This window comes from Schistocerca americana, chromosome X, assembly GCF_021461395.2.
Source record: "Schistocerca americana isolate TAMUIC-IGC-003095 chromosome X, iqSchAmer2.1, whole genome shotgun sequence".
Classification (NCBI taxonomy): Eukaryota; Metazoa; Arthropoda; class Insecta; order Orthoptera; family Acrididae; genus Schistocerca; species Schistocerca americana.
In genome coordinates, this window is record NC_060130.1 from 196,824,152 (window position 1) to 196,844,878 (window position 20,727).

The 20,727-nt window shown below is 41.5% G+C and overlaps 1 protein-coding gene across 1 annotated transcript in view; it reads right to left on the reverse strand.

Moving 5' to 3' along the window:
• The window catches only part of LOC124555911 (unconventional myosin-Va-like), a 97,163-nt gene that overhangs the window by 10,945 nt on the left and 65,491 nt on the right, over positions 1–20,727 (reverse strand). The window contains exons 5-6 of the mRNA XM_047129968.1: positions 12,029–12,151; positions 9,233–9,349 (exon numbers count right to left, since the gene is read on the reverse strand). Of these exons, the coding sequence (XP_046985924.1) occupies positions 9,233–9,349; positions 12,029–12,151 (240 nt within the window). The remainder of the gene's footprint in view (positions 1–9,232; positions 9,350–12,028; positions 12,152–20,727) is intronic.

Below are 20,727 nucleotides of genomic sequence, written 5' to 3' on the forward strand. Positions count from 1 at the left end.
CATTCTATGGGTGTCAGCAATGCATGAAGGTGAAGAGTAATCTTGCAGAGGTAGCCAATCCTGCAAATGAGTTACTGCACCCAGGCAGCCTCTGCATGTGGCACAGAGGCATGTCCACTGTGGTGGTGAGAAACAGCTGCTGTGCATGGGCTGCAATTTGTTGCCTTGTTGCCCCCATGACAGGAGTTGGGCTGCTGCTGGAGTGAGCCAGGAAGGTCTGCTGCACTGTGGTACTAAGTCTGAAGCACGGACTCCATGTCGTCTCCTTGTCTGCTATAGCCCTGTGCTCATGTGCAACTGCTGCCTGAGTAAAACTGCTACAAAATTGATGACACTGATGGGGGAAAAGAATCGCAACACCAAAAAATAATTGTATGCTCTATAACTATTTATTAGCACTTTGTTACCTATATATGTTTGGTTGGTTGGTTTGTTTAAAGGTGGGAGAAGGGACAAAACTACAAGGTCATTGGTCCCTTGTTCCTAATAAAATAATGCCAAAAGTGTGAGAATGAAATGGACAAAACATATAACACAAAACGGAAAGAAAGGAAAAGCCACAAGAGTGAAGGGAAGGCAATGAACACTAAAAGGAACAAAAGAGGACAAGGAAACACAGCAGAGACGCTAGAAACAGAAGAGAGTAAAACATGAAAGCAAATTACAGTGGCTAGCAAACCACGAGAATAAAAAGGGAAAGCCAGTCACTCAGCAATACATTAAAACCTCCACCCTAAAAGCACTAGGGTGGAGGACACAAAGGGACAAAGGACATGCACTAAAACCTAGATAGAAGTATAAAACACACTCTCATGGATAAAATGTAAAACTGAAGCTGCTACGGAGGCATTGTTGACCAACACCAAAGGCAGGGTGCTGGGAAAGTTAAAAGTCTGCTGCAGAGTGGCTAAAAGTGGGCAGTCCAGCAAGAGGTGGACGACTGTCATTTGTGGCTACAGTGACACTGAGGTGGGTCCTCGCAATGGAGTAACCATGCGTTAGTCACGTATGGCCAATACGGAGTCGGCAGAGGACAACTGATTCTCTGTGAGAGGCCTGCGTGGAAGAATCCCACACATTCATAGTCTCCTTAATGACATGCAGTTTACTGTGCATGCTGTTATCCATTCCGTCTCCCAAAGCCGGAAAACCCTGTGGTGTAAGACAGAATGCAGGTAAGCTTTGGAGATGCGTATCTCCAGAAGCAGTTTCTGCATTGCCTGTTTGGCTAGCCTGTCAGCAAGTTCATTGCCGGGGATTCTGACGTGTCCTGAGGTCCACACAAACACCACGGAACGACAGGACTGTTCCAGAGAATAGATAGACTCCAGAATGCACACCACCAGAGGGTGGCGAGGGTAGCACTGGTCGATAGCTTGTAGGCTGCTCAATGAGTCAGCACACAGGAGAAATGACTGGACGTACTCAAAAGCACGAGATATGGCCGCCAGCTCTGAAGTGAAAACACTGCAGTCAACTGGCAAGGAGTGCTGCTCAACATGCCCTCCACAAACATATGCGAAGGCTACGTGACCATCAGCCATTGAGCCATCAGTGTGAACCGCTTCAGAGCCCGGAACACGTCAAGAATCATGAGGAAGTGACAGCGGAGAGCCGCAAGGTTAAGAGAGTCCTTAGGGCCATGCAAAAGGTCCAGAAGAAGCTGCAGCCAAGGTGTACACCATGGAGGGATACATGAACGGACTGCAAACAGAGGTGGGAAAGGGAGGGACTCCAGTTTGGAGAGAAGGGACCGCACGTGAACCACAATCATTAGCCCAGATCTGGGCCATCGATGTGAGAGATGGACTGCCGCGGGAAGGAAAACGAGATGGTAATTCGGATGCTCAGGGAAACTATGAATGTGTGCAGCAAGTTTGATCTGCAGTGGAGGGACACCAGCCTCCACCAGGACACTGGTCACTGGACTCGTACTAAAAGCTCCTCACGCTAATGAAATCCCACAGTGGTGCACAGGGTTGATTAAATGCAATGTTGAAGGCGCTGCTGAACCATAAACCACTACCATAGTCAATTCAGGATTGGACAAGGGCTCTGTAGAGGCTGCAGCAGTGTAGAGCGATCTGCACCCAAATTGTTGTTGCTCAGGCAACAGAGGGCATTGAGGTGCTGCCAGAACTTCTGCTTAAAGCTGAGGAAGATGAGGGAGCCAAGTCAATTGAGCATCGAAAAACAGTCCTAGGAATTGATATGTCTCCACTACAGTTAGTGGATCATCATTAAGGTAAAGTGCGGCTTCCGGATGAACAGTGCAACGCCAACTGAAGTGCATGAGACACGACTTTGCGGCTGATAACTGGAAGCCATGGGCTAGAGCCCATTACTGCGCTGTGTGGATGGCTCCCTGTAGGCGCCACTTGGCAACAACAGTAATTTAGCAGCAGTACAAAATGCACAAGTCGTCTGCATACAGAGAAGGTGAGACAGAGGGCCCGACAGCTGCTGCTAGACCATAAATGGCCACTAAAAATAGAGACACACTCAATACAGAGCCTTGAGGGTCTCCATTCTCCTGGATATGGATGGAACTATTGGGAGGCATCAACTTGGACACGGAAAGTACGGAGCGACAGGAAGTTTTGGATAAAAATCGGGAGTGGTCCATGGAGATCCCACTCATTCAATGTGGCAAGGATATTATGTTGCCAAGTCATGTCGTATGCTTTACCTAAGTCAAAAAAGACGGCAATCGTGTTGCCATCTAGAAAAGGCTGTTCGGATGGCAGACTCTATGGACACAAGATTATCAGTGGTAGAGCGACCCTGGCGAAAGCCGCCCTGACGTGGAGCCAGCAAGCCACGTGACTCCAGGACCCAACCCAAGCGCCGACATACCATACATTCCAGCAGCTTACAAAGAACGTTGGTGAGGCTGATGGGCTGATAGCTATTCACATCGAGCGTGTTTTTACCGGGTTTGAGCACCGGAATGATGGTGCTCTCCCACCATTGCAACGGAAAGATGCCATAGCAGCAGAGCCGGTTGAAGATGACAAGAAGATGTCGCTTGTAGTCAGATCAGAGATGTTTAATTATATGGCTGTGGATGCGATCAGGCCCAGGAGCTGTGTCAGGGCCATGTGCAAGGGCACTGAGGAGCTCCCACTCTGTAAATGGGGTGTGATAGGATTCACTGCAGCATGTAGTGAATGAGAGGACATTCCCTTCCAGCTGCCGTTTGAGTGTGCGAAAGGCTGGAGGGTAATTCTCCAACGTAGAGGCTTGGGCACAGTGCTCGGCAATCGTGTTTGCGTTGGTACATAACTCGCCGTTTATGGTAACGCCGAGGACAGCTGTTGGGGCCTGGTACCCGAAAAGATGTTTGATCTTTGCCCAGACTTGCGAAGGTGATGTGTGGCACCCAGTGGTGGAGAATTATCTCTGCCAACACTCCTTCTTCCATTGTTTGATAAGGTAGTGAACACAGCACGGAGCCGTTTAAAAGCTATGAGGTGCTCCAGGGAAGGGTGCCGCTTATGCTGCTGTAGAACTCACTGACACTCCTTAATTGCTTTAGCGACTTCCGGTGACCACCGAGGGACTGCCTTACGCCTTGGGCAGCCTGAAGAGCAGGGGATCACGTTTTCTGCCACAGAAACAATTGTGCTAGTCACCTGCTCAACCATCACATCCATGTTACCATGTGGGGGAGATTAAGCAGTGACAGCAGAGCTTAAAGTTCCCCAGTCCACCTTGTTCAAAGCCCATCTGGGCAGGTGTCCTCGTGCTTGGCGCTGGGGCAGTGACAGGAAGATGGGGAAGTGGTCACCACCACACAGGTTGTCATGTGCTCTCCAGTGGATAGATGGGAGAAGTCCTGTGGTGCAAATTGATAAATCAATGGCCGAGTAACTGCCATGAGCCACACTGAAATGTGTGGGGGCACGTGTATTTAAGACGTAGCTGTTGAATTGCAACAGTAAAGTTTTGACATCTCTGCCTCGGCCAGTAAGCATGGTACCACCCCACAAGGGGTTATGGACATTAAAATCTCCCAGAAGTAGGAAAGGTTTAGGGAGTTGATCAACTAGTGCAGCTAATACATTCAGGGGTACTGCACCATCTGGAGGAAGATATACATTGCAGACAGTTATTTCCTGCATCATCTTTATTCTGACAGCCACAGCTTGAAGAGGGATTTGAAGGGGCACAGTTTCACTACAGCTTGAGTGTAGGACATAATCGCAAACTCCACCTGACACACTATTATCGTCGCTATGGTTCCTGTAATATCCCTTATAGCTGCAGAGGGAAGGGGTTCGCATTGCTGGGAACCAGGTGTCTTGGAGGGCAATGCAGATAGCAGGTGTAAAGCTTAACAGTTGCCGTAGCTCAGCCAGGTGGTGGAAAAACAAGCTGCAATTCGACTCGAGGATTACACCGTGAGCCTGGGAAGGCAGGGAACATTCAATGAGGCAGTTTAAGCCTCAAGAGTCATCTGCTGCCACTGATTTATAGCCTGAGCAGTCTATAACCATTGTGTTTGAGGGTCTAGCGAGCTCTACGACCTCAGTGGACACCAAACTCTTCCCCCCCCCCTTCCCCCATTCTCAGCCACAGAGCTTGTAGGTAGCGGTGGTGTGGATGCTACCACGATTTCCTTGGTTTTATGGGTTTTCTTTTTGGATTCCTCTTGTTGCTCCTTGGGTTTCCCTGGCTGGGAGGACTTCACTGGCTCAGTCTCTGGGACTGAGGATGAGTGTGAAGGACTACAACCAGCTGCATCTGGTCTCTTCAGCCACTGGCGGGTGTCATCTTCCCCACTAGAAGAAACCTGGGAAGGGAGTGACCCAAGGGACCCCTTCCTGGACTTAAGCTTCTCTGGCTAAGAAGTGGGGAAGGGTGTCCCCGATGGTTGGGGGGTGTTGCTCCTGAAGTAGGTGGTGCAGGAGCAACAGGAAGGGAAGTGCCCCCCACCATCAAGGGGTGGGCAGGTGTAGTCTTCCACCTCTGAGAGGTGACCTTGGTTGGCGGAGCTGATGGTGCCAAAACTGTTGTAGTGGCAGCATAAGACAATGTCATATGCACAGGATGCAGGTGTTCAAATTTCCTTTTAACCTCAGTGTAGGTCGGTCGGTCGGTCGGTCCAGGGTCTTGTACTCCATGATTTTCCTTTCTTTCTGGAGAATCCTGAAGTCAGGTGAGCAAGGCGAATGGTGCTCTCCGCAGTTGACACAGATGGGAGGCAGGGCACATGGAGTATTGGGATGTGATGGGCGTCCACAATCTTGATATGTGATGCTGGAAGTACAGTAGGAAGACATAAGCCGAACTTCCAGCATTTAAAGCACCACATCAGACCAGTAGACCATCACCTTGACATTCTCGGGCCATGTATCACCCTCAAAGGCCAAGATGAAGGCACCGATGGGAATCTGATTATACTTCGGACCCCAGTAGACATGCTAGACGAAATTTACACCTCGCGGCTCTGAACTGGCGCACAGCTCATTGTCAGACTACAAAAGAAGGTCTCTGTGAAATACGATACCCTGGACCATATTTAAGCTTTTAAGGGACATGATGGTTACAGGAACATCTCTCCAGCTTGTCACAAGCGAGTAAGTCCCGTGATTGGGCAGAGGATGCTGTTTTGATCAAGACTGATTGAGATCTCATTTTGGATAAGCCCTCTACCTCCCTGAACTTGTCCTCTAAATGCGCAACAAAAAACTGAGATTTCATCATCATAAAAGATTCCCCATCAGCTCTCGAACATACAAGGTACTGGGGTGACTAAGGTCCACTGCCAACCTTAGCCTGATTTTACTCCCATGGTGTGGGTAGGGAGGGGAACAATTTTGATTCGTACTTCTGTGTGTTGAATTGAGCTTGTGGTTGCTTAGAGACTGCTGGTGTTTGACCACCAGCAAAAGATGATGGACTACGCTTCATCACGTGTCATTCACCCTGATGCCACCCACTCTACATCTACATCTACATCCATACTCTGCAAGCCACCTGACGGTGTGTGGCGGAGGGTACCTTGAGTACCTCTATCGGTTGTCCCTTCTATTCCAGTCTCGTATTGTTCGTGGAAAGAAGGATTGTTGGTATGCCTCTGTGTGGGCTCTAATGTCTCTGATTTTATCCTCATGGTCTCTTCGCGAGATATACGTAGGAGGGAGCAATATACTGCTTGACTCTTCGGTGAAGGTATGTTCTCGAAACTTTGACAAAAGCCCGTACCAAGCTACTGAGCGTCTCTCCTGCAGAGTCTTCCACTGGAGTTTATCTGTCATCTCCGTAATGCTTTCGCAATTACTAAATGATCCTGTAACGAAGCGCGCTGCTCTCCGTTGGATCTTCTCTATCTCTTCTATCAACCCTATCTGGTACGGATCCCACACTGCTGAGCAGTATTCAAGCAGTGGGAGAAAAAGCGTACTGTAACCTACTTCCTTTGTTTTCGGATTGCATTTCCTTAGGATTCTTCCAATGAATCTCAGTCTGGCATCTGCTTTACCGACGATCAACATTATATGATCATTCCATTTTAAATCACTGCTAATGCATACTCCCAGATAATTTATGGTATTAACTGCTTCCAGTTGCTGACCTGCTATTTTGTAGCTAAATGATAAAGGATTTATCTTTCTGTGTATTCACAGCACATTAAACTTGTCTACATTGAGATTCAATTGCCATTCCCTGCACCATGCGTCAATTTGCTGCAGATCCTCCTGCATTTCAGTACAATTTTCCATTGTTACAACCTCTCGATATACCACAGCATCATCTGCAAAAAGCCTCAGTGAACTTCTGATGTCATCCACAAGGTCATTTATGTATATTGTGAATAGCAACGGTCCTATGACACTGCCCTGCATCACACCTGAAATCACTCTTACTTCGGAAGACTTCTCTCCATTGAGAATGACATGCTGCGTCCTGTTATCTAGGAACTCCTCAATCCAATCACACAATTGGTCTGATAGTCCATGTGCTCTTACTTTGTTCATTAAACGACTGTGGGGAACTGTATCGAACGACCAGGGGCCCTCCAAACTGGTGCCACCCAGCTGCAGTAAAGGCCATCTGGCAGGATGGCCATTGCTGGGAGTTCAGATGCCCCAGGGGGATCGGCATATACCCCTTGGCATACGTGGGGAGTTAACGGCACAGGCATCAGCAGAGCAGTCCCTGTGTGGTCAGGGGGCTACAACCAACAGGGTACATGGCAGCCCCACCAAAATGGACTGGCTACCGTGCTGGATATCAGGTGCAAAGAAGTCAACACAGAAACTGATACTGCATAGTGCATGGTGGAAAATGCACCAAGGAAGGTGTCCTCACCCAAGAGATGGAGAATGGGCAGGACTGCAATGTGACAATGAGAAAGTGGGTTAAAGATCTCAATGCACAATGGACATGATGCACCTTGTAAGATGCCCTTCACCAATTGGCTCGCTCTTCAGGAAAATTTTGAAGAATGGAGGTCAAATCCTACAGGGGACCATCACATATGGGTTTTATATTTTGGGAAATACCATTTTGACTATCTGTGTAATTTGAAAATGTATCCCAAGCCAAAACTTGTCAATGAGTAAATGAAAGTGACATTTTTAACTTTTTCTGTTTTTCCATTGTATTGTATATTTGCTTCATTATTCTGTCCCAGCTCATATGTATGTACAATGACCTTGCATATTCTGTTGGTATAATCCTCTATGGCTTGTCAATGCCTCCTTGTAATAGCTCTCAATCATTCCTGAAAGAACATTGCACAGCTCTGCTTCTTGTACCTCTTGAGAAACCCCTACTTTACCTGCTCAAACATTTATGATTTCTTAATGCCTCTGTATATCCCACAGTAGTTTTCAATTCTACCACTAGATGTAATTTTGACACCCACAACAACTGAACATTGGACTAATCACCAATACCTGCTGACATCATTGGGTCCTCAACAAAGACCACCACATCCTCAGATGACCTTCCAGGAAAGGGGGTCTAGCAGCAGCTGATCTATTACTTGGTCTGATGCCTGGAGCAGTGCCATTTCCTCATCCTTAACTGCAGTTTGCCCCCATTACTGTTTTATCTGCTGACAACTGTACTACCTTTTCTTTCAAAACATGAACTGCCTTAATCTCCAAACTGCATCATGTGTGCCTGCCATTGCAACATCTTTACTCCTCATCCATACACAATACCCAAAGTATAAATATGCAACAGTTCACAACCTGAAAAAATAAATAACAAATTACAAACCATACCTTATCATTAACACTCTACACTCCATATATAGCCTTGCAACATGACCATATTGTAGCATGTAAAGCAAGTTACGTGTACTGACTCAGCCCACACTGCAGAATTCCCAAGCAGATTATATTGTGAATATCAACAGGCTCCAAACACTGAGCCTTACCATTGTCCTGAAACTCAGACACATTATCCATTTGCTCTGACCTAAACCAAATAACGTCAAGTAATTTAAAGGGGGAGGGGGAGAGAAAGGGGGCAGAGGGAGGGGGTCAGAGGGAGGGGGGCAGAGGGATGGGGGCAGAGGGAGGGGGGCAGAGGGAGGGGGGCAGAGGGAGGGGGGCAGAGGGAGGGGGGCAGAAGGAGGGGGGCAGAGAGTTTCCTATGATCTTCAAAGATTCCTGCTGCAACACCTTTGAAGGGAAGTTTTTAACTATGGAAGGAGAAACCACTCTGGACCACAGGAGGGCTGCCACTGAAGAGGAGACAGACTTCAGGAATACAGTCTTCAGTGTTACCCAGCAGCAGTTTTTGGTTACACGGATATGCATTTTCAGACTGCTTTTATTTTGCTAATTGCTTTGTTTCATGGTAAATATTTTTTCTTCCCGAAGGCTTATTCTTCCACTTCCTGCTCCTGTAGAATTATCATTCCACCATCTTGCTAATCAGTGATATCACACACAAAATACTAGATAGTGAGTAATAGTATAGGTCAGGGATGAAACTGTGGGAGATGTCACTGTCAAAGCTATCGAGGTGGTCAGTCAGGAAATGGAATACTCCTCTCAAAGAGCTCTCCAGGACTAATTAATTTTTCATTGGACTACAAAAACATCATACTGCTGAGCAGAATTAAAATGAAGAAGGCTAATTGTGGTACCTTTGTCAGTGTAGAAAATGCGACACATTACATGGTTTATAGATGTCTGACAATTTCTCTAAAAGGTTCAGTAGTTATGAAACATTGCAAGAGCAGCAATTTGCTCTCATTTCTCCATACCTGTTTCTGCGGTTCAGTTGTATCCAGGAGCTTGGCCTGTATTCTGTGAATAAAGCTGACAGGAACACATTCTTCAGATTCATCAATGGTTGTATACAGATTGAGTATTTTGATTATCTGAAAAACATGTGTAGCAGTTAGAACCATAGAAAAAAAATGCAGTAATAACTAGAGAAGAAATATTCATTTCAATTAATGGCTGTACTACTACTACTACTACTACTACATTTGCAATGATTATGTATGAGACAGACAAAACTGTTCCTCAAAGAAGAATTTCAGAAGGAAGAACTAATTGTACCTACAAATAGTACATAATTCAGAGACAACAGCTGATACTTATTAACACTTCAAGCACATAAAATTCAGATTATATTCTGTCTTCAAGTATCATGTCACCATATCTGACAAACAAATGCCAACACATTTGTGTTCTGACACTGACAATGGCAGATATCATTAGCGATGAAAGACCCATGTCTTTGTCACAGGAGGAGACAATTCCATTTACCAATATACATGGATGCCTGCAGTGCTGTGTATGTCACGAAGTATTTAATTTTGCCAATATGTATACCATACAACATGATTGTACGAAGACATCCTGAAAAGCAATGCCTCTGAATTTTCTACATGAAAACTCTAAGATTCTTAAAGAAAACATATGTTTTTAGCGGTCTGTATCTCTATTCTCAGCATAGTCTTCCTGGTAACACATTTCTCTCCGAGATGACAATTTCTTGGTACAGTCATTGCAGAATTTTTGACTTGGTTGATGGACCCAGAACCTCACCTCAGCTTGTACCACTTTATCATTGTCAAAGCAACATATTTGAAGGTGTTCTTTAAGTTTTGGAAAAATGAAAATTTGATTGTGCCAAGTTGGAATTGTATGGAGGGTGATCGATGACAGTGAATCGAAGGTGGACGATTGTTGCAGATGTCACAGTGCTAATTTGTGATCTACCTTTGTCATACTAAAGGAGCAGGTGCTACATGTGTGGACAAACTCTTCTAACCCAGAACCTGATTTTAGCATGCTGTTTCTCATCCACTGACATAGTTTCATTACTCACCACCATGTTACATGCTACAGTTCAGAGACCTCTCATGGCAGAGGGCTGCAAATATATAGAAATGAAGAATAAAGATGTAGAATGTTAATAACATGTGCTTTATTTAAAATGCATTAAGAATTTATGTATAAAAAACGTGGAGGCATACCTTTTCAGCACACCCTTGTACATGCTCCCATGCAATGCATTAGGAGCAGATAGAGGGCAAAGTACTCAGAGATCTAACAGACTTAAAAGCACAATATCAAGAGGGTTACGTCTGAAAAAAAAGTTTATTGTAGTAATAAGTGTGGTAGCAGATGCATAATACTTGTTTCCAAAGGAGTTGTAGAGAATTTAAGGAGTTTTCATTCCCAACAAATTGCAACTCACAGGAACTTGGACGTGACAACCATGGTAGGAGAAAGATATGGATGCAAAGTATGAGGACATACCTAACCACACTACAGTTAGCTTGATTGGTAACTTCTTGTTAACTACTTTCACATTTGTGAGCAAGCTTTTCCTTTTGCCAAAGAGATAGGGAAAGATGAGTAATATCTGAAAGATTTAAAATGTTTATCAGAGCTAGCATTCCTGCCAGACATAAAAATACATCTGAACAATTGAAATTGTTACTGCAGTGGATGGAGAATTAAATGGTTGACGTGTAAAACAAAATCTGAGTGTTCTTGGTATAGCTATGTTTGAGACACAACTGAGAAACTGCAATTTAACATTTTTGGGTCACCTGGCTTCTTTAAGATTACTAGTTTTACTGATTACCAAGTCAAGATAAACCAGTTCAGCATGTCCTTAAAAAGGGACTGCAGGAGCTCAATATTTTGGAAATGGAAATTAAATTATTCAGCAATCCTTTCCTGGTTTCATTCCATGGTCTGTCACCATTGTCAAAGCTAAAATCTGTGAATGTAGTATTTCTAACTTCACTGACAGATAGATACCACAGCACACTGACTTCGTCCTAGTGGGATTTTTCATTACAGCAAAAATGTTTCACAACCTATACAAAAATATGGTCATGATCATGTGCATGTTTGGGTATATATACTGATGTGATCACTTTTTTTGTCCATAGCAAGACTAAAAAGCAAAGAAGGGAGTTTTCTTTATGAGATTACAATGAATCTTCCACAGTAACACTGCAGACACTTTGATTCTCAATATTTCCTCTTAATATGGAAAAACCTCAACTTCAGAAGCCCAATGAACATATTATATACTATTAATAGATTTCCTTATTATTTATTTCCTTTGTTTTCTGCATTTTTTAGTTAATGTAACACTCCAAATATGTTGTTGACAATAGCATAATGTGCACCATTTATAGTTGTCAGGTTACAAGGTGCTGCTGTGCATGCTAATTCAATTCCTCACTGACACCAACACTGGTTGGAGCAATCCACAAATTACTACGAGCACATAAGCTGGAACAACCTGATCTAGCTGCAGAGAATTACATCATCAGTTGCTGTATAATATACATATGAAGCACCAAGAAATGCTAACTACTTTAATGAAAAAACAACTGTAGCTCACAAGTCTTTATAAATATGTTTCTTCCTAACTCAGATGGTATATAAACCAGTCTTGAACATGAGTGGATGCATTACTATGTAAGAACCATCACAATGGGCAATCTAATCATGTGCAAAATCAATAAATCAGTTATAACTGACACCAATTTGAAACAATGATACAGTTAATTTTGAATACATACCTGCAACATTGAAAGTTTATCACACATATTGCATACATCCTGAACATTCTCGTCCAGCATACGAGCCTGTAGCAAGTGGGCAGCCTGAATTATGGGCTGTAATGTGCTTGGCACATCAGTATACTGGAACAAATGTGATAATTAACCATTTGAAACACTGAATTTTGCTGCATTTAAAATTATTAAGAGAACACCAAGTACTATGTTTTGGTCTGTATTGACCAGCAGAATTTAATAGACATCTACAAGAGAAATCTGAACTCTTCAGTTTACCAAATGTGGGCACTGATATAATCAAGTTATGTGTCATAAGTGGACCTCTGCTGGTGATAATCTAAAGTACCATTTTATGTAAAAACTAATGGAATATGGAATACTGGTAAAAGAAAAAAATATGTACATTCCCATTTCCTTTCAAATTTTAATGCTCTGTTGATAGTACGGCCAGGAAAGGGAGGAACACTTGTGATAAAGTGAAAGGGTCAAAAAAGAAATCAGTGGTGAAGAGTAAAAAATTTAGGACTGGTCCTGTATGAAATTCCATAAACAAACACAGATGAACGATTTTAGTGTCACATGAACATCTTTGATTATTATTCACAAAAAAGGGGAGCACTCTACAACACAAATGTAGAGTGGGGTTCCTACAAATGATAGCTTTTCTCCTATGGAACTCTATTCCTGCACTGCAACACAATTGTAGAGTGGGGTTCCAACTAATGATGGTTTTTCTCCTATAAAACTGTATTCCCTACAGGAGTACACAGATCCACTTCACTGCATTATTAAATCACTTAACTCAGTCACAAATGGGAAACTGGGATGGCTGGTGCAGTTATTCCTACTCACTGAAATGAATGGCTACAGATGACAGTGATAGACCACCAATATGTTAGAAATATCAATAAACTGCCAAAATAATACCGATATTCATACATTGCTACTGTACCACTGATATTTTTCTCACTGTACTGGCCTTTCATAATTATATTTGATACACATTTTTACTGGATACTGAATTAAGTAATCACTGTTTTTCAGGTATCCCTGTTAGAGGGACTCGGTAAAATGAAGACTCATTAAGTACTGTTAATACCAGATTGATATGACACATAATAAAGAAGATTAGAGATTGTTACATTGATAAAATGACCAGTAAATATCAATGTGCAAAGCATGGTGCGCTCTGAAACATTTGTGCTTGCATCAGTGTTGCACTTTGTTGTTGGATCTTTCTTAATCTGTGTTACAGAGCAGACAAACTTTCAATCTCCATGTACTTTGGTGGGGTGCAAACGTCCAACAATGTCACCTACTCATATTTTCACTGCCCTTCAACCACTTTCCATGGATACTGATAACAGTAGCACACAAAGAGCTAACCAACTTAGGTTTCAAGTCATAATAACTGCCATTTGTGGTGGTAGTAGTAGTAGTAGTAGTAGTAGTAGTAGTAGCAGCAGCAGCAGCAGATTTATTCATCCGTAGATCTCTTATTACAAGGATATTGGACATGTCAAAGTATTTACAAGTTTAGAACAATTTAAAATAAGTTAGAGACAATCATTAGATTTACTCCTGGTAAAGAATACTTTTTTGGTTCCTCCATAATGAGTGAGATGTTGAGTGCAGAAAGATGAAGAGATGTTAGTATTGTGCTATGCGTAGCTTGCGGGTAAGTTTTTCTAGAAAGGAAAAGAGAAGGAACAAACAAGGTGAAGGTGTTATGTGGAATGTTGTATGTTTTATCATCGTCATCATCATCATCATCATCTATTTATTTATTTATTTATATAACTTTTTTTTTTATCAAAGCCCTACTCTGTTTTAGCTAAGTAGTCCTTCAATGTATAAAATATATTGTATAACAGGTACTTTTTAGCTGTCTTTTTAAATAAGTGAATTTTTGTAATTTCTTTAATCTCATTTGGCAATTTATTTTGCAGTTTTATCCCGTGGTAGAAAATACTGTTTTGAGTTTTATGTTTATTTTTTCTTGGTAAATGTAAGTTGAGCCTCTCTCTTGTTGCATGGTCATGGACAGAGCTGTTTGTGCAGTAATTACCAATGTTATTTTTGATGTGTACAATTGACTGGTAAATGAATTCACAAGAAGCAGTTAAAATCCCCAGTGTTCTGAACAGATCTTTACAATGTGCTTGACTACTATTTTTGGTTATTATTCTTATGGCTCTTTTCTGGAGTTTGAAAATTGTGTTCATATTTTGTGCATTTGTTCCCCAAAAAATAATGCCATAGCTAAGAATTGAGTGTACATATGAATAATATGTAACTAAATGACACTGTGTGTTACACACTGATGATAGGATTCTAAGGGCTGATGACATTCTGTTTGCAAGTAACTTTGTGTGTTCACACCACTTCAACTGAGAATCAATAGCCAGTTCTAAAAATTTTGCATTTATTTCACAGTCTATAGAGGTAAAATCTACATTTAATTTAACATGGTCATTTTTCCTCTTCAAACTGAAATTCATGGCATTAGTTTTCTTCATGTTAAATGTCATTTTATTGCTTATTGACCAATCATAAACTTCCTTGAGAGTTTCATTTGCTTTCTTGGCAAGGAGTTCTCTTGTTTTCTCAGTGACTATAATATTGCTGTCATCAGTGAAGACAATTTTTTCACCATGTGTAACACTAGTGGGAAAGTCATTGATGTATATCAGGAAAGTATTTGTCTCAATATGCTACCTTGTGGAACCACTATAGTAATGTATTTTGGTTCTGATAAGAGTTTTACTAAATGTTTAGTTCTATTTGAAGTATGTGTTATCTCTACTCTTTGTGCCCTATCTGCTTCGTATGATGGAAACCAGTCATTAGCTACTCCTCTTATTCCTAATGCTTCTAATTTATTTAATAGAATCTTGTGGTTGACTGTATCAAATGCCTTAGAAAGATCCAAAAATATGCCTGTGACATACTCATCTTTATCAAGAGCATCAAGTACAACTTTTGTGAATTCTACTATGGCTGACTTCGTATTTTTGCCACTTTGTAAATCAAATTGTGATTTGCTTAAAAGAATGTATTTATTCAGGTAATTCATTAATCTGTCTTTCATAATTGCTTCTATTATTTTTGAGAATGCTGACAGCAGAGAAATGGGCTTGTAATTTTCTATGTCTTCTGCATTGGATTTCTTAAGCAAAGGTACAACTCTTGCCTGTTTTAACTGCTCTGGAAATGTCCCTGATGTGAAGGATTCATTTATTATATTTGTTAAGGGGCCTTGTATAATCCCTATACATTGTTTCAGTACACACACTGGTACTTCATCTAAGCCTGCTGACCTTTTATTTTTTAGTTTTTGAATTGTTTTACTGACTTGATTCTCTGTGGTTGGAAGGAACATCATTGTATTAAGTGAAACATTATTTACAGGTGTTATATTTGTTTTGGGGAATTTTTGCTGTAACTTGTCTGCAATACTTGAAAAATGCTCATTTATATAGTTTGCTAAGTGTTGTGGATCATTTATTACCTTATCCTGCTCCCTTTGCAGTATGTTATTCTGCATTTGTTTGCCTCTTTCCATTTCCTTTTTTTATAACATCCAAGACTGCTTTGCTTTTATTCTCTGCATTATATATTATTTTATCATTAAATGACTTTTCTGCAGCAGTCAGCACATTCTTATAGATCTTTTTGTATCTATGATAGAAATTTAAAAATTCTGGATCATTGCAAATATTTTTCTTGAGGTGTTTAAGTGTTTGGGAGGACTTCTTAATACCTGCTGTTATCCATCTGTTTTTGTGAGATGTTGATACAGACATGCATACTTCTGGAAATGTGGAGAATTTAGTGAATTTCATATTCACATTGGTTTCCTTATACACTGCATCCCGATTTTTGATAGATGTTGTTTGTAGCCTTGGAGTTTAGGGAATGATTCAATGCCTGATTTTTACTACTGTTATTTGACAGAGATTGTCTGATAGTTTGAGATCTTTTACAGCTAAATCACATTTTTGCCTGTCCATATTTGTGGCCACATGGTCAATTACTGATGCAGTCATTGTAGTAACCCTTGTTGCACTATTGACCAATAGGGACATGCCAAAACTTTGAAGGATGTTTATGAAGGTGCTGCTGGATTCATCTATGATATTAGTGCTGATGTTAATGTCCCCACACAGAATTACATTGATCTTTGCACTTCAGACTACTTCTAGAACTTCTGTTAATTTATTGAAAAAAATGCCCGCACTACTACTGGGAGATCTATACTCACACAAAAGGATTAATTTCTTGATTATATCAAGCCCTGTTAATTCAGTAGCTGATATTTCAAAGTGTTTGTCTTCACTTACTGTACTGAGGTCATGTCTTCATTTGAACTGTATTCCTTTTCTAATATAAATGCATGATCCTCCACTCCTTGAAGTAGTTGCCCTTTCATACAATGATAATACTACATATTTGATTTCTGTGTCTCTACACCAGTGCTCAGTAATACAAACTACTGTGCAGTTCAAAGATTGGAGCTCAACTTCTAATAGTTGTATTTTAATTTTTATTGATTGCATGTTTTGATGGAGAATTGTTAAGTCTATGAAATGCCCCATGTTACTCTTTCCAATGGTTTATTTTTATTTGCGTCATCTGGTATGTGTGATATTTGAAGTGTTAAAATATGTCTTGTGAGTGATTGTTTCAGTATTTTTTAAACTGCTCAAGATAATCTTTATGATGGGAACCTGGTGTCTGGATTTATCCTAAAAAAGACCTACTTTTCCTACCTATGGCGACAGTTATTTGACCATGTGTGGCCAAAGATCCACTCCCTATACTTTCATGAATCAGCTGCACTAATCTTCCCTTCCCAGTCCTGTTTAGGTGCAGGCCATGCCTAGTCAAACCCCATCTGTTGATAATCCCGATGGGCAGCAGAGAAACATGAGCAAAGGTGGCTGTCCTCAGAGCCAGTCTTAACCCCACATTGATTCACGCCACAGCTCCATCAAGGTGTGGTTGATCATGAAGCAGGAACAGCTCAACAAAGTATACGTTGGTGACATGAGTCAGGGAAGGTATCTTGTCCAAGTCACCACCTATGTCATATGCCCCATCCCTGTCCAAACTGTTTCCCATCCCACCCACTATCACTACATGGTCCTCTGCTGTAAAGTCCTTACATAAAGACCCTAGGTCCTCTATCAAATGACTTAGCCCTGCATTTGGCTTGAAGATACTGGTGGCCTGGTACGCTGCCCTTTAACTGAGGACCTACACCTCGACCATGGCTACTGCCTAGCAGCAGCACTTTCTTCTTCCTAACACTTTGTACATTCCTAGACTTCTTGGCCATGGTTGAAGTGTGCTGCATATTTCCTGCTCCTCATTCTACCTGAGGCTCTTCTCCATGTAACTCTGGTAGTGGTAGATGCCTGTTTTTGCTGTTGACGATAAAACTGTCAGATCATGTTCTCTTTCTTCCTATCCTCCTACCAGCTGCCACTTCCCATCCACCCTCATCCCCCTATCTCCCTTGATCCTTATGAATTCCTTCCTTGCTCCCTCCGACTGTGTCTGGAGGGCATAGATTTTCCTTTCCTGTTCCGCAATCAAAATGTTCTTACTGCATACTCTGCATTCCAGGAGAGAGCCTCTTCTGTTCTCCCAACATTCTCCCCATTTCTATGTTTGCTGTTTACTTGTACATGAATAAATAAACATTGTTCTTTGGGCCACACTATTGTTTATGTCTAACATTATGACACAATTGGTGTTGAGTGTGGTGTTCACTTCATCATGCTCAGTGTATTTGGTTTTTCTGTCAGTTCTCATGTCCATGTAAGCAGTACTGAAATCTCTCCTTTAGGAAAAGGAGGCCCTTTCAGTTGCTACCACAAATTTGTCAGCCACACTGACTGTGTAGATAGGCTTCTATGTTGTCAGCATAACCACTACCCTTTCCCCATTATGGTGTTGGGTCTGAAGACAATTGGCTTATGAGAAGTGGCTTAGGTAACACCACTTTGTTTTTGGTGTCACCAGTGCAATCATGTTTAAGGCTTTGTTCACTTCTTGGATTTCCCCTCAAATTTACCAGTTGTTGTTCCATCTTGTCCCGCTCCAGGAACCATCATCACTTTCTTTGATGAAATATTTAAGTGTGTAATTTCTCCAGTTATCACCAAAAAAGTGCATGCATGTAATTGCAGCACATGTTGAGTTCTATTGTTGACATAAACAACGTTATCAGTCCTACAGCCTCAGTTGCAAATATCAGTTTGTTACTGATGCTTGTCAGGATTCACATGCTGATTCTATGGTCTGTGAAGCCACCATTTGATTCGCTCCAGAAAGGAGGGGCATCAACACAGACTACAGTCTGATACTCTATTTTTGGCTGAAGTGTTGAATATTAGTCAATCTTTTGAGGCATCTCATGCTGTTGGTGATTAGACTGAGGCTTGGTGTGATGTCACCACAGCAATGTCTGTTCCTGGTTGTTTGAAATCAGTTAGTTCTTGGGGGAAGGAGGAGGGGAGGGTGGAGTACACCACTCAGGTTCCTTTCAGAGTATGCAGTAACAATAGCGCTTCTCTTAGCAATTGTATACAACCACTCACTTGACGAAAGGTCTGTTCCTAAAGACTGGAAATAAGCACAGGTCACACCAATATTCAAGAAAGGAAATAGGAGTAACCCATTGAACTACAGACCCATATCACTGACGTCAATTTGCAGTAGGATTTTGGAGCATATACTGTACTCTAACATTATGAATCACCTTTAAGAAAATGACTTATTGATACATAACCAACACGGATTCAAAAATATCTTTTTTGTGCAATGCAGCTAGCTCTTTATTCCCATGAAGTAATGAGGGCTGTTGACAAGGGATCTCAGATCAATTCCATATTCCTAGATTTCCAGAAGGCTTTTGATACTGTTCCTAACAAGTGACTATTAATCAAATTGCGTGCATATGGAGTATTGTCTCAGTGGTGTGACTGGATTCGTGATTTCCTCTCAAAAAGGTCACAGTTCATACTGATAGATGGTAAATCATCAAGTAGAACAGAAGTTATATGTGGCGTTCCACAAGGTATTGTCATAGGCCCTCTGCTGTTCCTGATGTACATAAATTATCTAGGTGATAATCTGAGCAGCCCCCTTAGATTGTTTGCAGATGATGCTGTAATTTACTGTCTAGTAAAATCATCAGATGATCAATTCCAATTACAAAATGATCTAGAGAGAATTTCCATATGGTGGAAGAATTGGCAATTGGCACTAAACAAAGAAAAGTGTGAGGTCATCCACATGGGTACTAAAAGAAATCTGATAAACTTTGGGTATATGATAAATTGCACAAATCTAAAGGCTGTCAATTCAACTAAATACCTAGGAATTACAATTATGAGCAACGTAAATTGGAAAGACCACATAGATAATATTTTGGGGAAGATGAAACAAAGACTGCGCTTTGTTGGCAGAATACTTAGAAGATGCGACAAACCAACTAAAAAGACAGCCTACATTACACTTGTCCATCCTCTGCTGGAATATTGCTGTGCAGTGTGGGATCCTTACCAGGTGGCATTGATGGAGGACATTGAAAAAGTGCAGAAAAGGGCAGCTCGTTTCGTGTTATTGTGTAATAGGGGTGAGAGGTTCACCTGACATGATACGTGAGTTGGGGTGGCAGTCACAGAAACAAAGGCAGTTTTCTTTATGGCAAGATCTATTTATGAAAGTTCAATCACCAACTTTCTCTTCTGAATGCGAAAATATTTTGTTGACAACCACCTATATAGAGAGAAATGATCATCATAATAAAATAAGAGAAATCAGAGCTCGAACAGAAAGATTTAGGTGTTCCTTTTTCCCACGCGCCATTTGAGAGTGGAATGGTAGAAAAGTTGTATGAAAATGGTTCGATGAACCCTCTGCCAGGCACTTAAGTGTAAATTTCAGAGTAACTATGTAGATGTAGATGTATATGGCAAGTTGCCCAGTGCCTAGGGCACATGGCCTTGACATGCTACATGAAACAGTGTGGGAAAGATGAGTGAGGTAGTTGGTTGTCATTTGTCACTGTCCATGAGGATGCAGAAGCTGCATGCACTATATATAATATTTTGCATGCATCATTCCCAGCCCTCTTCTGCAGGTGTTAATTGTGTATCTCCAATGCTTATGACTTTTAACACACTGTTTATTGAAGTGTGAGTAATAGACAAAGAGTTCAGGCAACAAGTGGACACACATATACAGCACTGACATTGCTGAACTTGTTAACATATGTTGATTTGGTATGTTTGGCATTGTGTCTGTGTACTTAACATCTGGCGAGTTACAACTGAACAACGTATTTGAGTTTTGGGGCAATTTACAGCTTACACTGTGTATAAATCTGTGGTTCATTCCTTAACTCTTCTGGTAGTGGATGATGCTGGTGCCAACAATTTATTTGGTCTGGATGCTTTCCATGTTTCTGGTTTTTTATTGCAGATGCAGTGCACCTCGCTTCTGATGAGGTCCCTTTAGCAGCAGTTAGATTCGCAGATTCTGAGTTCACATTTTTTTATGTTTTAGGTTGTGCCACTAATTTTACAGCCCACATTACCTTGAAACCTACTGCGCAGCCACATTTTTACATGCGTACCCTATTCCTGTAGCTTCGAACAAACAAATGAAATCAGAATTTTATAATTATA